Source organism: Lontra canadensis, unplaced genomic scaffold (assembly GCF_010015895.1).
Source record: "Lontra canadensis isolate GAN:19392208 unplaced genomic scaffold, GSC_riverotter_1.0 scaffold27, whole genome shotgun sequence".
Classification (NCBI taxonomy): Eukaryota; Metazoa; Chordata; class Mammalia; order Carnivora; family Mustelidae; genus Lontra; species Lontra canadensis.
The window spans coordinates 10,942,494-10,970,475 of NW_022631021.1; the positions used below are offsets into that span (position 1 = coordinate 10,942,494).

The 27,982-nt window shown below is 33.0% G+C and overlaps 1 protein-coding gene across 1 annotated transcript in view; it reads left to right on the plus strand.

Moving 5' to 3' along the window:
- Positions 1-27,982, plus strand: part of EYS (eyes shut homolog) — a 1,652,140-nt gene that overhangs the window by 369,045 nt on the left and 1,255,113 nt on the right. Inside the window, 1 exon segment of the mRNA XM_032864581.1 lies at positions 12,390-12,472. Coding sequence (XP_032720472.1) covers positions 12,390-12,472 — 83 coding nt within the window.

A 27,982-nucleotide genomic window follows, 5' to 3' on the forward strand; every position in this document is an offset into this window, starting at 1 on the left:
AGTAACCGCAGTATCATCTTGTCAAGTTTCCATACAAATTTATATGTACTATGCTATAGAATAATCTATATCTTAACAAGGATTAAATATGATTGTAAAATTCAAGATCTGCATGAATTTTAAAACTAAAGTGTCAAATTTGAGAAGAAGGAGGAGGAGGAGGAAGGGCAGGGGGAGGGGTAGGGGCAGGAGGAGGAGGAGAAGCAGCTGTCTTACTGCTAGGTATCCTGTCAAACACTTGGGATGTTCTGAGATGATAAATCCCCTTTCTTCATGAGTTAGGACTGCATTAATGATGAGCTTCAAAATATACATGAGGGGTGGGGATCAGTTAGAGGCTGAAATTCCATCGAATTTGTCTTTGGTAATATAGACTGGTAGCAGTATAGCATTCAGTTTGATTAGAGATAACTGGGATCAAACAGCTCAGAGACATATTTAGGAATCATAACCTGAGGGAGAATGTGGTGTTCTAGTTCACTAAGTGTGGAAATGAGACAGACTCATGTTTCTCAGACTTCACAGAATGTGAGAAGAATGCCAGGTTAAGAATATAAATTACTATTTTATAATAATAAAATTCTTCTACTATATCTTCTACTTCTAAAATATCTTCTATTATATTAATAAAATCCTTCTACTCTTTGGGTACTCCAGGGTTGTAGGAATTCTCACACAGTGTCTTATCAGTCCCAAGACTTAAGACTAGTAAGGCCAAGACAGCCTTCAGGTTTCCTGTAATTTGACCAAAGTGTAGACAGTCTTCTTCCTGCCTTCTTGCCTTTCTTCTCACTCCATTCCTCTACAGGACCCAAGTGGCTTCACCATAGAGGTCCCTCTTCTACCTTTTCTTAGAACACTTCACCCAAAGTGCTTCCTGTCCTGAAGATTGAGAAAGTTTTCTTTTATTGAAGGCCAATTAGCAAGCACATGTAGTAATGATCACTTAAAACACTCTCATCCTTTGTGACTGTGTCGCCAAGTTCAGACTGAGTTCAGACCTCTTTTCTCAATTACAATAGCCTTGAATCAAGTTTTTCTTGCTTGTTTAACTTTGGTGAAACTTTTGCTTCAACAATAGGCTTTTCAGTTTCCACAAAATTGTATCACCCTGTTCTGAATACCTGTGTAAACTTAGTTATTTGCTGAAGCATGAAGTTGTTTTGTTTTTTTTTTAAGATTTTTATTTATTATTAGACAGAGAGATACAGAGCACAAGTAGGGACAGCAGCAGGCAGAGGGAGAGGGAGAAGCAGACTCCCCACTGAGCAGAGAGCCTGATGTGGGACTCAATCCCAGGACCCTGGGATCATGACCTGAGCTGAAGGCAGCTGCCCAACCAACTGAGCCACCCAGGTGCCCCACATGGAGTTTTGATTTTATAGTGAAAGCAAGATACCAGCTCCCCCAGTATATATTAATATAATCTAAAACTTATTTGTAGTCAACAGTTATCAAAAATTGGACTGGAGGAAAAAACACCGTTTAGGGAAGAACTAAATTTACCTGTGCCTTAGTATCCTATAATCCATTTCTAAATATAATTAAGAAGAAACAGGTACTAAATTCCTATGGAATAATGTTTACTTGTTTGAACTTTAGTATGCATAAAAACAAGATTATGTTGATGGAAACTTTAAGAAACAGCTATATGAAACTCATCTTGTGTCACCTGCAAGGATGTCTTAGAAAGGTTACCTACATCTTCTTTAGGAGGACCCTCTAAGGACATTTCTTTCTGGCCTTGGATCAAGAGCAATTATTCTTGAATCAACAATGCATTGGTATGTAGTGAGCATTGCTAATGATGTAACGTGCCAGGTTTTCTTCTGTACTGTGTGCTAGAAATACTAGGATCAAGTTAGGGGACCACCTAAAATCCTTAAGATATGGATATTTAGTCATATTCTTGAATTCATTTTATAAACCCACAACATTAAGTTTCTGTATTCTACTTCACCTACTGTCACACACAAATGAGTAGGCAGATAGCTAAATGGATTAGTGGTATGGTTATAGGGAACCTGGGCTGATTTGCTTTGGAACTCCTGCCTCAGCTTTGGAATGAACTTTGAAAAGGCTCCTTCACATTTTAGGGACTCAAAATCCTTGACAGGAGACATTACAATAGGCAACATTTTGATAAAGATATCCAGAACAGGAGATAAGGGGAAAGCCACATGTCTTTTGGTAATCAAATGATTTAGTCTATTGGCACATATAACCAGAAATATATGGGGTGATTCTACAGAGTGAGAAATTCCATTAAAATGAATCAAGTATAAAGAATAAGGAGTCTGACAGCAGATTGCTTGGATTTGAATTGCCGCAGTCACTAACCAGATGAGAGACATAAGCAAGTTTATATTACCTCTATTTATCTAAATCCCACACCTTTAAAATAGAGATAAGAATGGTACCTGCCTACTAAGGTTTTTACAGGATTACAGAAGTAAGTAGATGTAAAGATAGTAAACACTGTGTAATTGTGACCAGCTGGTTTGATCTGGAGATACATAAAGCATACCTAAAATAGGTAATTTTAGAGACCATTACTTCAAGTTCTTCTCTGAAAAATCCCTTATCTCTAAAATCATAGCAAAAGAAAGATGCACAGAAATTCAATAAACTATTTTTTCACAGTTAAAGGAAGTAGTCTTGTCTTTTTTTTTTTTCATAAAATGGAAATCATGCTTTGTTTTGGCACATAAGCTATTGGATCTATAACTGTGTTGACTAGAAATGCCACCTTCAGATTCTCAAACAGGTGTTACAGATCTATAAAATTTGCAAGAGATTGATAAGGATATTTCACAATTCATCAGCTTTTAACTTTTCATAAAGGAATTTATTTTTCTTTGTATTTATTTTTCTCCTGTTAAATCCATATTTCTGCTGCTATATGGTTCTTTATTTTTGTAGAAAACCACTATTATCTTATTAAAATATATTATTCAAGTAGAGGTACTGATTATAAATTTTCAAAATATGGTAAAATGTTTTTTTTTTTTAGAATTAGATGCAAAATCTCTTTTGCATAATTGAATAATTCACAGATTGGTGTTATATGAAGCATGGCTGAAGACAACACTGAAAACTATATATAGCACAAGAGAAAATTGAGGTTTAACTTCTGTGTTGTATTGATTATAGAAGTGAGAACCATGTATCTGAGCTTACTTAATGATAGTCACAGAACTAGTCATTTTTATAAACTTCACTTTAACCTTTCATATACGTATCCATTTAAATTCAGTTATTTCATGAGAGAGGAGATATTTTCACAAAATGTTATTGAATGGTTACAATTTTTAAAAACAAGCAAAAAACAAATTTGAGCACTAAACATGGTAAATAAAAATCATCTTCCAATAAAAACAACAGATTCTCTATTTTCAAGTCTGTTAAACAGAGACAAAAATGTTTAAATAGTTCCTTATTTTATACTATTATGCCTTATTTGCTCATTCAAAAAAAGTATTTGCTCTTTTGAATTTTGTGAATTTATTATGCATGTTAATTAATTGGTTCTCCATAATGAAAGATGAATCTTCTCATTAATTCTCTGAACCACCTTTTATCTCCAACTTTTTCTTGATAGGTGTTATTATTTTTAGTTCTTGTGTTCACACTTTCATTTCTAATCAAATTCAGGTGTCCCATCTTGACTTTTATTAAAGTTAACGATATTTGTGCTCTTACTCTTCTCTTTCCCATTTAACCCTTTCCACTTACCAAATTCCTTCACTTTTTTTTTGTGTTTACATTATCATTGTTTGAATACATTATAACTGTCAGCTGCACTTTGTTTAAACATTGAGTTTAAAAGTTGAAAACAAATCACATTTATATTATTATGCATATATAAATATTCTTCACTGATGAAGTGGAGTTAGAATTACATCTGTTTTCTGAAGTTTCCTATGTTGCAATCCAAGTCCATTTGAAGGACAGTATTTCTAGCCTTGAGATCTAATAGTTTATTTTACACTAAATCAGTTTAGCTCAGATCAAATTTAATTGATTTAGACAATCGCATTTTTTTAAAGATTTTTTTATTTATTCATTGACACAGAGAGAGAGAGAGATCACAAGTAGGCAGAGAGGCAGGAAGAGAGAGGAGGAAGCAGGCTCACTGCTGAGCAGAGAGCCCAATGTGGGGCTCAATCCCAGGACACTGAGATCATGACCTGAGCTGAAGGCAGAGGCTTAACCCACTGAGCCACCCAGGAGCCCCAAGACAATCACATTCTTTATACACTTTTATATTTCTGCTCAAATTTCTCATTGACTTCTTTATCTGTATTTAAAGAATTAGTTTCTTCTTATTTAAGTTTTACATGTAGTATACAGCTTTATGTCCACTTTATATGTAGAATGGATCCACAAAACTACCCTTGAAAAAAGAGTTTCTTCAACATTCATTAATTCAGACAGTGATTCTTCCCAGCCTTTATCATAGGATAACTTAACACTGTATTCCTGAATTAAACGAATATTTTCGTATACCATTTCTCTTTTTTCCCTAGGAGCATTTTTTTTTTTTTAGCATTTATTTATTTGAGAGAGAGAAGGGGAGAGGAGAGAGAGAAAGCATGCAGAGGGACACAGGGAGAGGAAGGAGAGAAGCAGACTCCCCACTGAGTGCAGAGCCCAACACAGCTGGATCCCATCACCCTGAGATCATGCATGACCTGAGCGAAATCAAGAGGGGATTGTTTAACTGGCTAAGCCCCAGGTGCCCCATTCCTAGAAGCACATCCTAAAGTAATTTCTTGAGAATATTTGAGAAAGAGGATTACTTTATTATTTCGTTACTCCAAGTAATTTTTTCCAAAAACACTTCAAGTTTTCCTTTTATCCTTGATGTTCTGAGATTTTGAAGTAATGAAACAAGATGTAGATCTTTTATTCATACATATATTAGGCTCCTGAATAATAACTTATGTCTTATTTTTCTTTAAATAAGACTTACACTCCTATTATTTTGCTGAACTATTTTAAATTATCAATATGACTCCTGCTAAAGGGTATAATGCAGAACATGACAAAAACATGCAAAACAATTGCAGTAAATAGATTTGCATATAAAGAAGTTTTCTCTGCAAATAAAATTTACTAGTATGTGTTGTATTTACCTATATACCTCCATTTCCTAATTAGCAGACATAGAATAATTAATCCAAAAGGAATCCTAAAGAGAATTCAGTAAACTACTCAGTAAACTATTGCTGAAGATATGAATTATTTTATCACTGATAACATTTTAATTGGAGAAGGATTTGGTGTCTTGAGGTGTTTAATTTGAGATAACAATATGACCAGAATTAGTTTGAAACATGTACTAGGAATTGAGTCAGAAGTGAGAATCAGGATGTAGGGAACATATTTATAGGAGTATATGAAAAGCCTTAAAATCAAAGGGCACAGAAAGGAAAAACAGGAGAAATAGTCAATCCTTGGGAAAATCCACTAGGATAGATGGAGAAAGAGAAAGAGCAATATATGTCAATGGGGGTAGAAAGGGGGACCTAGAAATATGATTAAAACCCAACTTCATGTTATGCAACAAAGGCCAATGATTTGGTAACAAAGTTAACTATTATGGGATTCCTTAGTGTTTCAGTTGGTCCTAGTGAATTGACTAGAATTTGTAATTTCTATCAATCTGTCTTAGAATTCTGAGACTTTGTTTAGTCATCTAATATCTGCCATTAAGCCCTGTTAGAAAACTTATCGTTTCAGTTATTTGCATTTTCCAGTATAGAATTTATTTTTAATTATTTATTTTATAGTTCCTCTCTATTGGAATTTCATACTTCCTGTGTACTTTTCATCAAATTTTAATTTAATTTTTAAATACAGTTTTCTTTAATTCTCTGAACATATTTATAACACATGCTTTGAAGATTTTGTCTGCTAAACTAAGATTGGAGCCCACTCTAATCACAAGACTGTCAGACTGGATTTTTTAAAAAAGCAACATTAGATTATGTGCTCATATTCAAAGACACAAATAGGCTAAAACTTAAATGATGTTTAAAAGATATCATATGAAGAGTAAACATAAGTGAGCTAGAGGAGCTTTCTTAATATTCCACAAAATACACTTTAAGACAAGAAATACTACAAGAGACAAATAGCAAAATTTCATCATGGCAGAGGATCAATACATCAGAAAGATATAACAACCATTAATATATACATATCTATCAACAGAACTCCAGTATGCACTAACCAAAAATGAAATATTCAAAAGGTAAACACATTAATTAACAAGTATAGTTGGAGATTTCAGTAACTTCATCACAATAATAGAACAACTAGATGAAAAAGCAGCTAATATATTAATGAGTTAACATCAACCAGCAGGTCTAATTGGCATTTGTAGAAAACTCCACCTAGCTAGAGCAGAATGGCAGACTATGTATTCTTTTTAAACACATAGAACATTCTCCAATGGACAGTATATTAGGTTTAAAAAGACCACAATAGAATTAATTAAAACTCAACCCCAGAAAGATATTTGGGAAATTAACCTACATATAAGTAACACAAAGAAATATGATAGGAGATATTTGAAATTTTTTTTAATGGAATGGAAATGAATACAGAAAATCAAAATGTATGTTAAAGAAGGGCATAGATATAAGTTTATGGGTTTCGATGCTTATGTTAGAAAAAAGTACCTAAAGTAAGTAATCTAAACTTGCACTTCAAAAGCTTGAAAAAGAAAAGCAATTAAATCCAAAGTAAGCTAAAGAGGAAAACAACAAAGATTGAATTAGAAATCAATAAAATAGAAAACAGAAAATAGGAGGAATCAACCACACAAAAATCTGTTTTTTTTAAAGATTACAAATTGATAAATCTTTAGTTTGACTAAGAAAACAGAGAGTTACACACACACACTTTGTCAATACCAGGAATAGAAGAGGGGGCATCATTACAACACTACAGAAATTTTAAAAGGTCATAGGAATTATTAAGAACAACTGCATGCCAACAAACTAGAAAACATAGAGAGACTATAAAAATTCCTAGAAAGGCACAAAAACACAAAACTTAATTAGAAATTTTTAAAAATGAACAAATAACAAGTAACAAAATTGAGTTATAATTGAATAATTTACCCTGAAGAAAAACATTGGCCGGATGGTTGCACCAGTGAATTCTGTCAAATATTTAAGCAATTAATAATGTCAACTATACACAACTCTTTCTTTTTTTAATATTTATTATTGAACTATAGTTGACATAGAATGTTATATTAGTTTCAGGTGCACAACAGGGATTTGACAGTTCTATATGTTGTACAGTGCTAACTGTGAAAAGTATAGTTACCATCTGTCACCATTCAAAATTATCACAATATTATTGACTATGTTCCCTATACTGTACTTTTCATCTTTGTGACTTCTTTATTTTATAACTGGAAGTTTGTACCTTTTAATCCCCTTTACCTATTTCATTCCCTGTCTCCCTCCCCTCTGGCAACCACCACTTTGTCTCTGTATTTATGAGTCTGTTTCTGGTTATTTGTTTGTTTGTTCATTCTTTTGTTTTAATTCCACATATAAATGATGTTTCGGAAAAGAAATACTATTTTTTGTCTGACTTATTTCCCTTAGTGTAATACACTCTAGGTCCATTCATGTAGTTCCAAATGACAATATCTCATCATATTTCATGGCTGTGTAATATTTCATGGTAGATCTATAGATGATAGATGATAGATAGATAGATAAATACTACATCTGTATTCACTCATCTATCAGTGGACATTTGGTTGCATCCATATCCTGATTATTATAAATAATGCTCCAATAAACATAAGGGTGCATATATCTTTTGGAATTAACATTCTCTCTTTTTTTGGGTAAATACTTAGTAGTAGAATTCCTGAACAATATGTTTTGGTTTCTTTTTTAATTTTTGAGGAAACTCCATACTGTTTCCTTCAATGTCGCACCAATTTACAGTCCCACCAACAGTACACAAGAATTCTTTTCTCTATGTCCTCTGTACAGTTCTTTCTATAAGGAAAAGAATATTGAAAACTTTCTGAGAAATTCAGTGAGGTCACTATTATCCAGAATGCAAAACCAGACAAAGACAGCAAAAGAAAGTATAAACAAATATCCCTAACTTCAAAGGCTGGTGGTTATGACCTTCTTTGCCCCTGAAAATAGAAGACATGAAATACAGATTAGCATTAATGATTTATTAACATTAGTGATATTTGCTACAGATAACTGAAAACTCTTCTTAGTTTTTTCCCTGATTGCTTTATATGTAAAATTGAAATATAAATATTTAATAATAATGTCAAAAACAAATTGTTGTGCATACCGGTAATGGAGTTATTCACTGTGGGTATTAGAAATATACTCAGTGTGGTTTAACAAGAAAATTATTTAATTTAGAGTTTATTAAAGAACATTACAAGTACGACCTATAGGAGCTTCTAGAACCAGATATGGAAAATTGGCATATAAGATGGAGTCTAGACAGTAGATAAGGAAACATCATATATTATCACAACGTCAATAGGGATGGGTGGCAGTGACACTAAATAACACTGAAGCAGTGTTGTTAGTAGGGCCATGGAAAACTGTTATGGTTGTCCTGATGTTACCAGCTGCAAAACAAATGAGTTCTCCATCCCTGTTTCTTGTCATCACCAGCTTGCTTTCAAATCCTGTGGTGGGTCCATGATATATTAGCCAGCTTTTGGTTGCATATCCACATTTTGGGGTACCCGCAACTGAGAAAGATATAACTTGGATTTTCACCTATCATGAGAGATGGTCTTTAACTTTTATTAAAGAATTATTAAGCAGTTAATTATCTATATGGCAAAAGGGAGTTCGGAGGATGAATAGTGCAAGGAAATAAGAGACAAATTCCACTATGTATTCTTTCCTTAAATAATTTTGCAAAAAAACACTACCTTTTTCTACTTAGAAATTATTTAAAGTAATTTGGGAATATGAAAATAAATTCAGTTTATAGTAATTGTTGAAGGAGATCATTGAGAGAATGTGGCTGCTTGTTGACCCTCATGTTATATGGGGGCATTTGGAGGCTCCTTACCGCTGCCTCTGTTCTTAGAATACATATATAATACATGTTGCCCACTATTGTCACACTGGGAGCTGTTTTAAGGATCTAAACTTGAAAGAGGAAGATGTTAAGATTATCTGGATTGAATACGTGGCTGAACCAAGTTATAGAGTATAAATAAAGTTAAGATTCTGGCAAGTAAATGTAGAAATCTCCTGATTTTTTGGCAGCCCAAGGCAGGCCTTGTAGAAAAGTTCCCTTATTATTAAACTTACCACCTACCAGTCTGGGGTGCTCAACCTCTTTCTTCTGTCTTTCCTTGCCCTCCATGTACAAGGGCCAATTTGCAAGCCAACAGTAACTTAAAGAAACAAGGAGCTGAGAAGGTCTTAGTTACGGTTTTTGTTTTGTTTTTAAAGAACTGCAGAAAGGATTCAAATATATATAATGGACTGTTTTTCAAGGAGAGGCATCAAAGAAAGTCAGTTTGGTTAACATTGTATAAGTATATATAAATAGTCATGTATGTATTCAATTTTAAGGAAGTAATGTAAATTTTGAATTATAGGTGCATGAAGATGAGAATAAAGCCATAGTTGTAGTCACATGAGAACAAAAACAGAAAGAGTAATGGATGGCATTAGGCAATGTGTCGAATTTTTGCAGACAAGTTGAAAATCTGAACATCATCTTAGACTTAGTTGCAAGTTGTATCAGTGACACATTTAAAATGAAGTGAATCCTTTGCTTGTTTCTAAATAATAACTGTGAGATCGAGGTGGATGAGGGCCTTAGTGATGCCTGTGCAAAAGGGGTTACTTGTGTTGATCTTTACAGCACCTTTAGCTGCCTGTGTCAGAACGGATTTCAAGGCAGGCAACATGCTAACCAAAACTAATACCTGAAGGTTAATTTGAGGTAGAAGTAACTCCTTATTTTTAGAAGATACAATTCATCTAATAAACATGCATATTAATTCTTTTCCCAGGAGAACATTTGAATATATAGTATCTGCTTGGGTTATTTTACTACATATTCACATAATCACAGAAACAGATATATTTAGTGTTGAATGAATACTTTGCTTTTGTAAATAAACTTTTTTTTTAGGTTTATCAACTCTAAGTTCATTACACTTATATTTATTATTTTTTAAGATTATTTATTTGAGAGAAAGAGCATGCACATGTGAGTGGGGGAGGGGCAGAAGGAGAGGGAGAGAGAATCTTAGGCAGATTCCATGCCGAGCATGGAGGTGGCCACTGTGGGGCTGGATCTCACAACCCTAAGATCACAACCTGAGCCTAAACCAAGAGTCTGGCACTTAACTGATGGTGCCTCCCAGAGGGCCCCCCATCACACTCATATTTAAAACTTCTAATATTTCTTTTTATACCATATTTCATTCTGTTACTCTGGTAACTCCTACTATAGCCCTTGTCAATATATATCCGTTATTTTGATAAAGAGCTGTTTATGTTTTTAAATATTATGTTTTTTTACATTAGGAGGACACTCTAATAATAGACCTTTGTTTTCCAAGATTGGAAAAAGTATTCAGACTCTCAGTACTTTATATGCAAGCAAATACTGTCAAACTGCCATCATTATAAGCCAAAATGTTGTCCAAAATCTATCTTCCCAAAAGTGTTCCTAATTCTACTTCTATGTGAATGATTGTTTCAAAAATAAAGCACTGCATAACCTTTAAGCAATGAGAAAGTCTTACTTGTTTTGAAAACCACAATGAAACAACTTTTTTTTCCCCCTATTATATCTGAGAAACTGGTTTGTTGCGGTTAACCTTAAGAATGACCATCTTCAGATCTGTGTGGTCACTTATTAAAACTTAATGTACTGTTTATCATAAACAAAAACTCAAGATTATTTCTTAAAATTGTATGACACAGAGCAAAAACAAGGTCTTTTGAAGAAGTGAATTTTGGCACATCCCTAACTATAAGGAATAAGCTAAGGTTTTTAAATGTGCCATTTTTCTTCTCACAAAGTTGATTCATAAGGAAAATTACCAAAAAATAATTTTAAGGTTTAAGCAAAGTATTTATTCACTCATTATTATTTTTAATTTTCATTTTTTCCTGGGTTAACTTGATATTCTAATGCCACATTTTCACTTAATATTTTGTTAGTTATCATAATAATACAAATAAATAGGTTTTCTATTTAGTTAGGTATGCTCTTTCCTATTTAGTTATCTATTACCTTAATTTTCCTCCAGCCCAGATTCATTTCACCATTTTAGAGAAAAACATTTAAGATTAGAAAGATTTCCATTCTTCTAACTTGCTAATACCATGTGTTATGTGTCAAAGCCAATTTTTCTGTTCTTATTCAAAATTGGCAAAAAAAAAAATTAGCTATCAAAAAAGTTAAAAATCAATTCAGAATCAGCTTAGGCTATGTTTTCAATGCTTTGCAAATTAACAAACAATCCAAGTGACAGAAAATGAAAGTCAGCTTTAGAAACACAGCTCTAAGTGGAACATTCATGGGAAATCTGCACTACAGAACCAGTTAAAAGAAAATGTTAAGGGGTCCCTGGCTGGCTTATTCCATAGAACATACAACTTTTGATCTTGGGGTGGTGAGTTTGAGTCCCACCTTAGGCATAGAGATTACTTAAAGGAAAGAAAAAGAAAAAGAAAAAAGAAAATGTTAAAACTATATAGTAAATGAATACTTCCGATTTATTTTCTTTCCATATAGACCTGCTTTGTGAAATTAATAAAAAGAAATGTGACTCATCACCCTGCCTCCATAACACTACATCTACAGAGTTCATGGATAAATTCAAATACTTGTTCCCCCCTGGCTTTATTGGTAAGTAACATTTGACAACTGTGCCATTTAAAAACATTTAGCCCTGGAGGACATACATAAGGATGCTGTTGATTCACTAGTACTTCCTTTTTGGTCCTTTTTATTTTCCTTAAATTAACATTTGATTTGTATCCCAGTAACTTGAAACATCTATTCTGTCTCTAGAATCCAAAGCAGAAGATAAATTATTTCACATCCAAGCAGACTTTAAATGCCTACCAATTCAAGGGAGATTAGTCTGCATTTAGTAATTCCAAGAGAAGTTGTTGCAGTTTGTAGTAAGGTGAAATGAATGGATTCTGACACTAATATGTGAGGCATTTTTTATCTGAGGAATTTAGTCTCAGATATCACCCGAAATGGGTTAAAAGATTTGGGGAAATTTAAGAATTATAACCTGACACCTGGTTGCCTTATTAAAACTTAAAACCTTTTTATTATTTTTTTAAAGTTTCAAGATATAAAATAAACACAGATTTGTATTCTTCGCATCCATGCAAGAATGGTGCTACCTGCATTGACCAACCTGGTAATTACTTCTGCCATCGTGTGGCTCCATTTAAAGGTAATGAACACCAAGAGAAAAGGTAAAGCAAACATAATTAACTTTAAAAAGCATTTCTGTCTCTTATCTGAACTCATTTCAGTCTTCCAACAACATTATTAGTCCTTCATTTTCTTAAAGTCCACTTCTAAAGTGACCAACCAATTATCCCTTAGGCAGAAACTAGAGTGAAATGACCTTTGCTTATACATTCACTGAAATAGATGAGTTTCTTACCTTTCTTTTGGAAAGGCCACTGATGCAACCAAATGATAAAATGAAAAGTAATGAATTTATTGCCAGTCTACCATATTATATTTTAAATATTTTTTTCCTGTTCTTTCAGTTTCTCAAGAAATTGTCAGGTTTTTTCTTTCTTTCTTTCCTTTTAGTAAACTAATCATTATTTATAAATTATTGTGTTGACTAATATATGAAAAGTAAATCTGGATGCTTCCTTGGATTTAGTATCTTTTCCTAAGCTATGAATTTGAAAACTAAATTAGCTAGTGTTCTCCAAAGAAACAGAACCAATGGGAGATATATCTATGTATCTATACCTATCTGTGTATTATGGCAATTCATTATGAGGAATTGGCTCAGACAATTATGGAGGTTGAGAAGTTTCATGATCTGTCTGCAAGCCAGAGACCTAGGAAAGCCAGTGGTGTAATTTTAGTCTTGAATTCAAAGGCATTAGAACCAGGGGAGAAGATTGTATAAATCCCAGTCCAAAAAGAAATAAAAAGCTGTATAAATCCCAGTCCAAAAAGAAATAAAAAGCAGCTTCTCAACTCAGCAGGTAAGCAGAAAAGGAGCAAGTCCTCCCTTTCTTTAGTTTTTGTGCTACTCAAGCCCTCAACAGATTGGCTGATCCCTGCCCAGTTTGGGAAGAGCAGTCTACTTTACTGAGTCTACTGATCCAAATGCTTGTATCTTCAGGAAACACCCTCACAGACACACCTGGAAATACTGGCTAATCTGGGCACTCTGTGGCGCAGTCAGGTTGCCACATAAAAGTAACCATCACCGTGTTCAACTAAATACAATCAATTTAGATATTTTCAAATGTTGTACCTAATTTTCTTAGATTTTCCTATTAAAGAAAAAACATAACTGCTGACAAATTTCAAGTATTTTATATCTATATAAACTCATGAAATTATAGTTCTCTTAATAGTTAACTAGATATAAGAATACACTTACCTCATGGATCTGAATATAGTTTAATGAAGTAAGTCATAGGAATACTATATCACCTGCCAGAAATTAATCATCAAGTATTTAATTATAATTTTAAATAATATTCTGACATATATATGTAAAAAACATTAAATATGCACATATGCACTGTTTTCTAATGTTTGGTTAGGTAAGACTTAGTATATATTTACTTAATTATACATCTTTAAAGGTACATAGATAATTATTTAAGCAATCCTAGTAATGTAAAAAAAAATAGATTTCATTTTAAAAATAATAAGTTTGACCAGAACCTAGATCTTAGTTGCTCATACCATTCTCCAATAAAAGGATCTCTTTAGAGATCTAGCTGATTCTAGGACTAAAATGCAGAATGTAAAAGTGAGTGTGGAGAGTCTTGTAATGCCAGAAAGCAATGAGTACTCAAAAAACAAAACCATGAGACTATGTAAAAGGGACACATGAGCCAACTGCCAAAGCTAGAATAATTTGAGCAAGAAAATAGTTTACCCAAAATATGAAATAAATACCCATGAGTCCATACTGAGAAAAATAAATGATTGATAAATACATGAGTCAGAATAATAGATACATACTTTATACAGTATAATTCCAAATAATTTATGAGATACTTTACACTCAAGGAGATAAAACATAACTTCTTACCTCTTGAGTTTGGGCTGAACCTAGTGACTGTATTCCAAAGTGCACAGGATGGAAATGGGGGTTGGAGGAAAGTAACATTACCATGGAGAAATCTGATAAACACTACCTAAGTCAAATGACCAATGTTCACATCAACAGTACTTAATCATATTAATAGCATAGACATATGATATAAAGTAATGAGAATGACACTTTATCATAGGGATTTTTTTCTTAAAAACACATTATCCCAGTCTAATCATGATAAAATCATCAAACAAATCCCAATTCTAAAAATACCTGACCACTACTTCTTTAAACTATCAAGGTCATCAAAAACAAGGAAAGTCTGTGCAAAAGATTTTTAGTTTAATACAGTCATAATTATTTATTTTTGCTATTGTCATCCTTGCCAGAGGAGATAGGTCCAAAAAACTATTCCTAAGGCTGATGTTTAAGAGTTTACTATTTTTTTTAAGAATTTTATGATTCCAGGTTTTATGTTTAGGCCTTTAATTCATTTTGAATTTACTTCTATATATCGTTTAAGAAAGTGGCCCAGTTTAATGATTTCGCATGTAACTGGTCAGTTTTCCTGAAGGAACTCATCAATAAATTGAAAAGGCAACCTATGAGTTGGGAGAAGATATTTGCAAATGATATATCTGATAAGGAGTTAATATCCAAAATATATAAAGAACTCATACAACTCAACACCAAAAAAACAAAAAGTGCAGTTAAAAAATGGGCAGAGGACCTGAATAGCTAGACACTTTTCCAAGGAAGACATACATATTGGCCAACAGACCCATGATAAGATGCTTAATATCACTAATCATCAGGGAAAAACAAATCAAAACCACAATGAAATGAATGAATGAAATGTAATGAAACCACTCCTATCTGTCAGATTAGCTAGTATCAAACAGTTAAGAAATAACAATGTTGGCAAGGAGGGGGTGAAAAGTGAGCCCTCATGCACTGTTGGTGGGAATATAAACCAGTACATCCTCTATGGAAAATAGTATGAAAACTCCTCAAAAAGTTAAAAATAAAACTACCATATGATCCATCAATTCTACTTCTGGATATTTGTCCAAAGAAAACGAAAACACCTAGCAAAGAGATATATGCACCCCATGTTCATTGCAGTATTACTTAATTATAGCTAAGATATGGAAGCATCATAAGTATCCGTCAATAAATGAATGGATAAAGATGTGGTATACAGCTGAGAGCATATAATACTGTAGTAACTCTGGTGACAGATAGTCACTATATTTATTGAAGTGAGTATTTCATAATGTATATGAATGTTGAATCACTATGTTGTATGCCTGAAACTAATATAATATCGTATGTCAACTATACTTCTACCAAAAAACAAAACACAAGAAAATCTGAGAAATTTTCCAAACCAGAGGAGACTAAAGAAACATGAGTACTAATATTACGTTAGTGGTATCCTGGATTAGATCCTGGGGAAGAAAACGACATTAGTTTAAGACTAAGAAAATCCTGGGGCACCTGACTGACTCCTTTGGTCAAATACCAGCTCTTGATTTTGGCTCAGGTCATGATCTCAGGGTCATGAGATAGAGCCCCATGTCAGGTTCCATGCTCAGTTTAGTGAGGAGTCAGTTTGAGATTTTGTCCCTCTTCCTCTGCCCCTCCCTCTGTTCTCTCTCTCTCAAAATAAATTAATAAACTAAAAAAAACAAAAAACAAAAAAACGAAGGAATCCAAATAAAATATGGACTTTGGTTAATAATAGTGTATTAATATTGGCTAATCTGCTGTGACAAATGTACTAAAATCAGATATTAATAATAGTGAAAACTGGTTGCAGAGTATACAATATCCTCTGAACTCTCTTTGTAACTGTTCAGTAAATTTAAAACTATTCTAAAATTTTAAAAAGTTTAATTAAAAATAAATTATTGCAAATAAATAATTACTAATTCAAAATAATTTATATTTAAAACATAGTCATTTTTGATAATCATAAATGTTTTTACCTTTTCATATACTAAATATTGTAGTCTACTCATTATAATGAAGTAAAGAATTCTTCAGTTAATTGCAGTGCCTTAGATTTGTAAAACAAATTAAAATGTTCAATGGATTTTCAAACAAAGACATAAATAAAACATAAAAGGAAAAACAAAGTTGATCTGTTATAAAATGAATATTCTTAGTAGTGAATATAATATTCTTTTCTGGTAATAATAACATGTAATGAAACCTACAGTACTAAGAATACACTATACTATCAAAAACACATTTTTGACAATTTTTAAATCACTTTTATTATCTTTTATTATCATACATCATTCTGCTAGAAAATCTGTCCTGTGTAACAGAACCTAGCTGCTTGTTCCTCTGTTTCCTTGGCTTTTGGCATAAGCTTAATTATCTTTTATTATTTGGGACCATGTGAATGAGTTCACAGTGGTTTTTTAATCTTATACTCTGATCCATAAGAAATGTCCTGTAAGTCTTTTGTTCCCTTTTTTCTTCTCCATTCTTGTTGGGAGTGAGATGTCTAAAAAACTAGAGGAAAGAAGAACCAGAAGATAGAAAAGCATTGGTCCCTAAATCATGTAGAAAGATGTCCATGGGTCAGAAGTATCCCCATTGTACTGAGTGAACAAAAAAACATAAAAGTTTGTATTAGGGGGGGAACGTGGGTGGCTCTGTGGGTTAAAGCCTCTGCCTTCAGCTCAGGTCATGATCCCAGGGTCCTGAGATGGAGCCCTGCATTGGGCTCTCTGCTCAGCAGGGAGCCTGCTTCCTCCTCTCTGCCTGCTTCTCTGCCTACTTGTGATCTCTGTCGGTCAAATAAATAAAATTTAAAAAAAAAAGTTTTTATTGTGGTAAGCCACCAAAATTAGAAATTTCTTTTTCTTTGCAGCAACTAACATTATTTATCCTGAAAGTTATTCCTTTAATGCTCATAAACACTTCCTTGAAAATTTCATTGGAATTGATCTTTACAATGCCGTGAATAATTATATTTTTTGAAAAACATATCTGTATAATACAGTTAGGAATCATTTTTATAGGAAACGTACATATAATTTCTTCTTTTAAATTTGTAATTCTTGGGGAACTTGGGTGGCTCAGTCAGTTAAGCACCTGCCTTCAGCTCAGGTCCTGATCTCAGGGTCCTGAGATCGAGCCCCATGTAGGGCTCTCTGTTCAGTGGGGAGTCTGCTTCTCCCTCTCACTTTCTCTCTCTCTCTCAAATAAATAAATTAATTTTTTTTTAAAAAATGCATTTCTTTATTCTCTGATTAAGTTTAAGATTGTTAGCAAATTTATAATGTTTCAAGAAGAAATAAAAATAATATATAGAAACACTGAAACTTCAGCAAAGCAATCATAAGATTAAGTTTAAAAATATTTAGTTGAATCATTAATTCAGTGAGGTCAGTTATTTTGTCTTGAGTAGACAGTTTAGCAAACTATGTCCCAGGAAGGAAAATCCAGGCCCCTTCCCATTTTGTGTCTCTCATAAGCACCACCATACTCATTCATTTGCATACCATTGATGGCTATTTCAGCCACTACTTTAAGAGTATATGTGCTCTTTGCCTGCAAAACATAGATTATTTATTTTCTGGTCCTTTCAGAAAACATTTGCTGACCTTTGGTGTAGAAACTTTTATAAGCTCCTTGTGGCTTTCTGTTGGTATAGTCCAAGTTTTATTTATTGGTTCTTTTTCTGCATTAATATATATTTTGTTAAAGTTATATACAAAATCTGCTTTTTATAGGAAATGTGTAATTCTGCTCTACTATATTAGGTTAATATCATGATTTTTCATTTCCAGTAAAATTGATGCTAGAAAAATAATACACGTTTGGGAATTTATAAATTGTAAGCCCCCCTTTTTTAATTTAAAGAATATGTACAGTTACTGTTTACCAAATATGTGAATTTGTAATATATGGTGCTTTGAGTGTTTAAGAATACATCATAGTTCAAACATTTTGCCACTTGTAGAAGTTATATTTCATTGCTAGTTATAACTTACTAAAGCATACACTGGAGAAAGGAATTTACCCAAAAAGTAGATTGTGATTATATAGTCTACTTATGGGGACAATAGAAATAATTAGAAAAATCTTTGTATAATTACTTCTGGAGAGCTGAATAATGCAGTGTTTTTATGCATGTTAGTTTCTAGCATTATAATTACAGATGCTCCACAAATAGCATAGGTTTCACACATGTTATTAATGCTATATATCTCTTTTGAAATCTGTAGAATCATTTTCTTCTTTTTTAAAAAGAAAAAATAAATATGGATAATAAATTCCTTAACACAACAACTGTTTTTCCATGAGGTGTTCATCCAGTGGAGTTAGCTACTGGTTAGTTTTGATTTAATCTAGGCTCCCTTCCAAGTTCTAGTTTTAGGAACTGAATTTAGCAAATAAACATCAAAAATGCATTTCCTTCAGATAGAAAGGACATTCTTACTTTGTTTTCTGTTTACTCTGAACTGAATTTTTCTTCAGCAATGAACAGAATATTTTAGTAAATACAGATTGGTTTTCACCTTCCCTAATAGAGGTAATAACTGATTTAAGTCAAGAAAACCTAATGCCTTTCATGTAAGAAAGCAAGATTTGGACGAGATACATGTTCTACATGTTTGGATACCACTATTTTGCATTTTAATTAAAACCAAGATGATACAAATCAGTCATTCACAATGAGCTCTGTTGTCATTAACCAGTCTGTTGTCACAGCCAGTCACTGCTTAATGGAGCACCCTCCACTAAAGCCCTCAATGGGCAACACTCCCAAAAAGAATTTAGTAATAATAATTTATCTTGCTGTCCATAATGTACCAAGTATTGGTTTATTATGTTTCTATGTGTGGAATAAATGGTAATAAATAATGCCTCAAAGTGCAAATTTTCTATGTATGAAACAAAAAGAAAATTATTTGTCATGCACATACATACTCCCCCACACATATCTAGAATTAAATACACTTACTCATCTTCCCTCCAGAATTACATGCAATTGTGTGGGAGTCCCTATTTTATAAATTCTAGTTATTACTCTTTATTTAGAAATATAATCATATATGTTAACTAACTAGAACTTAAATAAAAGCTTGAAATTTTAAAAAATCTAAAAAAATAAAAATAAAGTACAGGGAGTGGGAAAATATATTTAGTCAGTGCCAACTAATCAGCCCTTACTCAATCAGCAATTTTAAATTATATCCACAAAATATAACTGGAGTAAAGAGAAGGTGATGATGACCACCTATAATGAAAATTGCTACTCTCAGACTCAGCCAGGACTCTCCTTGCCAGTAAAGTGCTTAAAGAAGTAGTCCTCACAGAATTTAGAGTGTTTTCCTAGTAGCTGAAGAAGACCACAACTCTCAAAGTGCCTATTACACATTAGTGATACTCTGAGCTGTTTTAATTTAATGCAATTCTCTATAGAACAGTATGATTGATAAATCTAAAATCTTAAGTGTATATTTACTAGTAAACTGTTGATGATTGTATAATTCATAAAATGAACCATTTTCATTTTGAATTTCATTAAATGAAGGAATCCTGAGAGAAAATAGTTTTGCATATATCATTGTTAAAGCAATAGTCTGTATTTCTATCATGTTTTGGTGGGAAAAATTAAGTTGTTACCCTTTTGTTCTGAAATATAAAAGTTTCCAATATCTAATACAAAGAAGACAGGGCTTTGATGTAAATTACTGTTTGTTTCTCAGGAAAATAAGTGCTTAAACTAATAAGAATGTTATTTTAATAAGGCTACATATGTGCAAGTAGAATAGAAATATATTCGAGCAAATGTCTTATCTGCTGAAGCTTTAATGACACATGTCCCTAAATGTGTAGCAATTAAGATAAAAGAGCAAAAATGGTAATTAGCCATTAAACATGTTTTCAAAAGAAAGTACACATAGAAGAAAGAAAACTCAGCAAAATAAAAATGCTTAAGTGTGTTGAATGCTAGAATAAAAATGCTGTTTTCTGGATAGGACACTCTGTTATGGGAACTTGTAATTAGAAAGCAGATTTAAGTACCTATTTTTAAAGTGCTTGTGGAGTGAAAAAGACTAGAGTACAGATAACAGAGTAATTAGTTTTTTAGCCTTCACAGGCCATATCTCAGTCATTCTTGATTTGAGCTACAATGGGGAGCTACGGATGCTGTAATTAAATGCTCCAGTCTAGTCAATCTATAGCTATACTGAACATTCTTGGAGAACAGAATATTTTGGCTGGAAGATTTCTTCAACTCAACTACAGATCAGTTGAGTATTTTAACAAGAAGTCAATTTAATTAAATGTATTTAATGAAAGTAATATGAGTATTTTTTCTTTTTTTTTTTGGAAGTAATATGAGTATTATTTTGGAGAGGTTGGGCTAACTGTAAAGGACAGAGTTCATAACAACAATACAATAAAAAAAAATATTCTTTTAGCTGTCTCCTATTTATTCTCCATAGCAATTTAAACTAGAAGCTTGAAGTACATGTTGGTTTGAAAATGAGAATTATGTTCAATTTCTTGGCGATTACATCATTACCTTTAGTCTGATAGAAATGCTTACATGCTGTGGCCATTTAGGCAGTAAGAATAAAGGGAACCTGAGTAGTTGGTAGGTATATCTCTTTGTACTATTTATAAAAGCAATCAATTCTACATGCTTCTTTTATTAATTTCTCATGCTGTTTTTAAAGTTCCTCAGTATTTAATATCTTGGGCCAATATTTAATTGTATGACTTCAATTGTATTCCTTATTAATGAATCAGAGCAGTTGTTATCAGTTTCATATTCCCTACCTTTTTTCCTTATAACCTTTATAACCTTTTTTCTTTATAACCTTTTCTTTATAACCTATACCTTTTTTCTTATATATAACCTTTTTTCTTTATAACCTATACATTTGTATAGGTGATTATATTTAGTGATATTTTCTATAAAAATAGCATATCAAAGAAAAAATACTGTTACATACTATAAGTGTGAACATATTATATTGAACATATTACTGAGTTTAATCAACAAGATGTTATAGAGATACTTCCATCTGGGTAATCCAGTATGTGCAATGACACGATGACAGGTCTGGCAGATTCAGAGAAACCCTTAACTATAACCTACATTTTATACTAATCAGTTTTGATTTACATTATCAACAGGGAGTAATGTACCCTTGACAATTCAACAGTTAGGGAAAATTATAATTAAGTTGAAATTTACAGAGAAGGATTAGTTTACAATGTATTTATAATAATTTGAACTCTGTAAAATTGGAAAATGATTAAACTATTTTTTTTTAATTCTTATCTTCCTTGGTTTCTAGGATATTACTCACCTTTAATTTCTGGTATTATTCAGGATTCTGTATTCCACTCTTTTACCTTTTCACTATATATACTTTTAAGTTGATCAAATTTATCCACATGTACCAATGACCTCTTTCCCAGCATGTGGAGAAAAATAAACTTTTCCCTTCAAGTTGAAAGAACTACATGTTAATAATTTCTAAACTGCTATGCATATCTTAGTACCATAAATGTTCCAGGAAGAAATTTAAAATAAAATAAAACAGAGTGAGCTGAAGCAAAAGAAAGCATGGGAATTTGAAGTGCCCAAAGATACTCAGTGTCACCAAAATTTATCCTAAGGGCAATGAGGTTGGAAGCACAGTCCAAGTCCTAAGTGTCATCTAAGGAGTATTAGGGCCAATAACCAGGCATTAATCTGGTGAAAAACATAATCAAATATACATCTTGAGAATTATTCTAAACTGTAAAATAGAACTTCTTTTTCTTCTATAAAAGGGTTACATACTGGAAAAAGAAAAAACACTTAAGTGCTTGCAATAATCGTTATTGTCTAAAGTATAGATATGGAAACAAAGTTTGAGATGACTGGATAATTTCAGAAGATATTTAGGTGACAAACCAAACAGCATAGGCTTTTATGATATTCAGATGTATAAAGTGGGGAAAAGAAAAGAATTATGCTCAGATTCTCAGGGTAGATAAAATGAATTATTGCTTTGGAGCCACAGAGGTAGAAGCAGCATGTTTAATGAAGAGAGAAATCAGCAGAGCTTCCAACATACTGAGTTTGTCAGACTATAAATTATTAAGGTAGAAGTTTCCCTTAAATACTCCTAATATGTGTGTCTAAAGCACAGGGGAGAGTAGAAAGACTATAGTTTACTAAAGCATGAGTTAGGAAGAAATATATAGAATGACAAGGGAAGAATGCTTGGGATAGGCAAGAATGCTTGAGGAAGCCTAAAAAATAAAGAATGGATAGAGAAGAGAATACACAATGTGAAGCAATAGGAAAAGTGAGAAAAGAGTGTTTCTATTAGTAAGAAATGCTAAGAAAGTGTCAAATATTGTTGGACAGTCCAGTAAAACTTGCAGTCAATATGGTCCAGAAAAAATAATTTTTAGAGAGAATTTGAAGACCTTCATAAGAAATGTTTCATAAGTATAGCTATTGATGTTGGTGTTGAATGAGGGATGAGGATATGTAGATGAAATGAGAACATGGAGATAGCAAGACTAAATTACTCCTTGAGAATATTTGATAGGTCAGGGTAAAGGAGATATAAGTCTAAAGGGGAGGAATGAGAGACAAAGTATTTTTTTATCTATATAAAATTTTGAGTGGTTCATGAGGTACATGGATATCTTCCATTTGTGCTTCCAGATCTACTCTGTCTAGGAAGCTAAATCATACTACATGTATATCTTCTGCTTTCTTTTGGGATTGCCCAGTATAGGTGACAAGAAAGGAAGAGGACACAAGATGATTATTCCCTCATTTACCGTTATGAATTACCACTGGCTGGTTGTATCCTTTTATTGATCATCACATCTTCTCTAAGATAGTGTTCTCCACATAGTCTTTTTGTCTCAGGTTCCAATACCAGCTCACTCAACCCCTTCACACTGAATGGCACAAAGACTGCACTCTGTCGGCACCTGGGTGGCTCAGTCGTTAAGACTGCATTCTGTCCCTTGTGGTTTTAGTACACTTGTCACACACTTGTAAATAGTATCTCATTAAAATCTCTTCAACTTTCATTTGAAAGCACCATCTCATTCCTGCCAGGATCCAGTCACACATGTTAATTTTTGTGTACCTATGGGATAATGTTATCACAACAGTAGAGATTAAACCTACAGGTAATAGAATAGTTAACAGAGAGAGGGCAGCAGAATGTGGTGAGACAAAGATCTAGAATTATGGTGACAACATTAGCAATAAGGAGGAGGAACAGATCTGTAATTATTTTAAAATAAATTAACCAATGGAAAAGATGGATGGTGATATTGATAACACTAGACATTTTGGGAGGAATTTTGGAGAGTTATTATCCGATGACATCTGTTTTTGCTAGAACTCAAAAGTGTGGTTACTTTTTATGAGTGATGGGAATGGTAGCATGATTGCGAATTCAGGGACAGTGTAAACTCTTTCACATTCAGTCGACTATCCATTTTCCTGGATTCTGATGTTGCATTGACCTTTGAAAGTGATCCTTCTAACCATGTTGTTCTATAGCAGCTGCTACTTTGCTACCCTAAGCCAGAGTCAGAGACCATTCTTGGGATTTCGATTGAGAAATTTGAGAAAATGTTGCTCACACTGTTTGACATTCAAAATGTGGAATGTGGAACCACAAATGTTGGCAGAAAATTACTTAACTTAGGGACAACAATTTGAAGAAGGATAGAAAGAAGCAGAAAGGTAATATGGAAAGCTAAAAAGAAGCAGACAAACATGGTAGAGTTCCAGTGCCTAAAATACCCATTCCTATGTTTTGCTGCTTGAACCAATAAATTTCTCACTGTACCAGTGCTGATACTGCTAAGGTTCTGTCTCTCTTCTCCAAAAAAAGTATTAGTTGTAAAAATTTAGACAGGATTGAAATTTGATCAAAAGTAGAGATCATAAATTTATGTTGGAATCAGTCTTCAAATTTGTGTGATCTTTCTCCATCAGTGCTCAATAACTGAAGAGGAGGCACAGAGAAAAAAAAAAAGAGTTGGATTAACTGGGAATTGAGGAAATACAATGAAAATTATATGTTTTCATGTGCCATGAAATTACAATTTCTTGAGTAATAAGAGTAATTCAGTCCTAATTCTAACCCTGAAGTTTCACTGCTATGGAAAAACAGCTGTCCTTCAGAGGGCTAAAAGCAATATGATGTAACTACATTGCAGAAGGTTTTAATGGATCAAGGAGGTATAAGATATGTTCAATAAATAATAATTATTGTGAAAGGTATATAATATGACAAGATTGGGAAGACAATAGTGAGGTTGGTTCATGGGAGGTTGATTCATGGGAGAAGCATAGAGCTGCTGAATGCACAGTGAATATTTTATTTTGGCAATTACCACAGTTTTCAGAGATCTTAGATAAACTAGACTTAGGAGAACCTCCACAAAAAAGATAAAAATTAATCCTAGATAGTTCTAGTAAGAGTTGAACAGCATATAGACAAGCTATTCCTCAGATGACAATTGTAAACTTTGAATGAATTATAAAATCAACTCTTTGAAGGCCTCAGTGGGTGACCAGAAGCAGTAGAAATTAGAGAAGAGTCAGTCCACAAAAGAAACAAACTTGATTGGACAAAATATCTGTTTTTACCCGAGGGCACCTTCAGTCTACACTGTATGGAGAGTGGAAACAATAGCAGAAAACTGCAAGTGTGAAACTAAAAACATACTTTGAAACTCCCAGAATAGTAGAAGTGATCCAATAAGGGAGGAAACAAAATATGGAGGAAAAACAAGATCTCATATAAACTGCACAAATCCATGGGTACTGCTTGAATGGCACCTATGGAGAGGAATCCCAAGGTTCCCAGTGAAAGCAACCACTGAAACTATGAGGAACTAGGCAGTTTCCCCTGCTTCCAAACCAGTGGGAGTCTTAGTTTAACTATATCATGTCCTGCTATAATTAATAACATCATTACTTAGAGGAAGAAAACACAATCCAAGGACAAATATCAAAATAAGGACAATTTCATCATAGTTCAAGAATAACATTAAATATTAATACAGAGACCTCATTCTCAGAATATCCTCACTGTAAGATATCTTGAAGGAAGCACTTCAGGCTGAAGGGAATAATACCAAATGGAAGCTCAGATTTATAAGAAGATATGAGGCCTTAAAAATGAGAAATAGGCAAATATATGAAATATATTATTTTTCTTTTCTTTATTCCTTTAAAACCTATAAAACTGTTTAAAGCAAATTTTATAAGACTAAATTGTTTGGTTTATAGCACAAATAAGTATAATATCAATGACAACAGCAACAGCAAATGGGGTAAATGGAACTAAATTAGTGTAGTATTCTTATATTTTATCTGAAATAGTACAAATTAATTGTAAGTAGACTACACAGATGTCAATCCAAAGAGCAAGAATTTAAGAAATAATGTAAAGAGTCATTATTATGTTTATAATCACTAGACTAATAAAATATTTTACCAAAAAAAAAACCCAGAAAAATATATATACAAAAAAAAACCCTAAACCAAACAAAACCAAAAACAAAAAGCAGACGGATTGAAAACAAAGTCAAATGTGGACATAAATCCAACCAAAGTATAATTAAATTGAATGTCAATGAATTGAAAAAATTCAACTGAATTTCAACTTGTCCAACTGTATAAAAACCAAGACCCAATTTTATTTAGTCTCAGGAAATGCACATAAAGACAAAGATAGGTTTAAAAAATTATAAATGTAGGGGTGCCTGGGTGGCTCAGTGGGTTAAACCTCTCCCTTTGGCTCAGGTCATGATCTCAGGGTCCTGAGATCGAGCCCCACATCAGGCTCTCTGCTTAGCAGAGAGCCTGCTTACCCCTCTCTGCCTGCCTCTCTGCCTACTTGTGATCTCTCTGTCAGTTAAATAAATTTAAAAAAATTATAAATATATACTATTCTGTAAAACCATAAAAATTTGATGAAGCTATATTTATATCAGAAAAAAATATATTTAGGTCCAGAAGTAGAAAGTGAAGATCATAGTAATGAAAGATCAACTTATCAGTGACTTCAGCTAACACGTAGGACAACAGGATCACCCCATCAAACACAGATTCAAGAGAAATAGTAATAGGTTTTTGTTGTAAGTCTCTATGTCAGTTGTTTGTTACAAAAAGATAATTAAAACAAATTGGTATCTAGAAGTGAGGTGGTCTCATAGCTGAAACCTAACATATGTAACACTGGAATGATTTTGGGAAGAGGATGCAAGGACAGTGAGGCAATTTTAATGATGTCTAGAACAGGGAGGAAATTGTTATTAGAGGCTGGAGAAATTAGAATCATGTAGGTGTTGACCAAATATTGGCAAGACTTTTGCCTGTGTTAAGGTGGAAGACAGAAAATATACACAATGGCCTCACAGACTTGGAAAAGAAGATTCCAGAGTAAAATGTTGAAATTACCAAAAGCTTCATTTAGTGGCCCATGATAAAATAGGAGAGGAAGTAGATGAGCTAACGATGAGACTGTTTTCAACCAGATTTTAGAAAACATATTTTTAACTCAGGACTGCTGTGTTGGAAAATAAATATGATTGTTATTTCTAGACTATCCAGCTGGCAACAGATTTTCAAAATGGACTCAGGGCAATGATCAAATCCAGGATATTACCAGTGAAATTGAGCTTCAGGGGAGAGATCAAAGGTGCATGGATTTAAAACCCTATGTTAAGACAATAGAGTAAGTTAAAGCAAAGGTACATAGACCACCTCATCTAGATGAAAATACTTCTAAAAGCCTTCAGGACATAATATAACTCTCACCCCAAGGTAGATTATGAGGAAATACTTCAAAGAAATGTTTGGGTCTGGCAGGAAGCAAGCTGAGAAAGTTACTCAGCTGTAAACATGAGCCATTACTTATGGCTAGCAGAGTAGACATCAAAGAAGTACTATAAACCAGGGGCACCTGGGTGGCTTAGTGGGTTCAGCCTCTGCCTTTAGCTCAGGTCATGATCCCAGTGTCCTGGGATCAAGCCCTGCAATTGGACTCTCTGCTCACCAGGGAGCCTGCTTTCCTCCCACTCTCTCTGCCTGCCTCTCTGCCTACTTGTGATCTCTCTGTGTCAAATAAATAACATTTTTTTAAAAAGTACGATGGACCAGTCTTTCCTATGTTTCTTCCTTCCTTTCCTCCCCCTTTTGAATGTGTGTCCATTGCACTATTCTTGTCTCTGCCTCTGTTTTGTATATTGGCAATATGGGTGAGCAGAAAATTTGTCTTTTTAATTGTAGGTCTCTGAATGAAGAAAAGTTATATTCAAATGCTGAAACAAATGAATTATAATCAAGTAGCCTCTTCTATACCTGAACTTAATTTAAATAATGACAGCCTAGATTTTAAGCCAATTCCAATTGGACATGATATTTGTGAGTGAAAATAATATTTTTCACATGGGTGATATGATTTATAGTGACCAGAGATTGGACTATAGTTTATAATATCTTTTTTGTTCTCATCTTTTTTTTAAATTTTTAATTATTTTTTTAAATTTTTATTTTTTATTAATTGTAATTTATTATTAGCCTCAGGGGTACAGGTCTGTGAATCACCAGATTTACACACTTCACAGCAC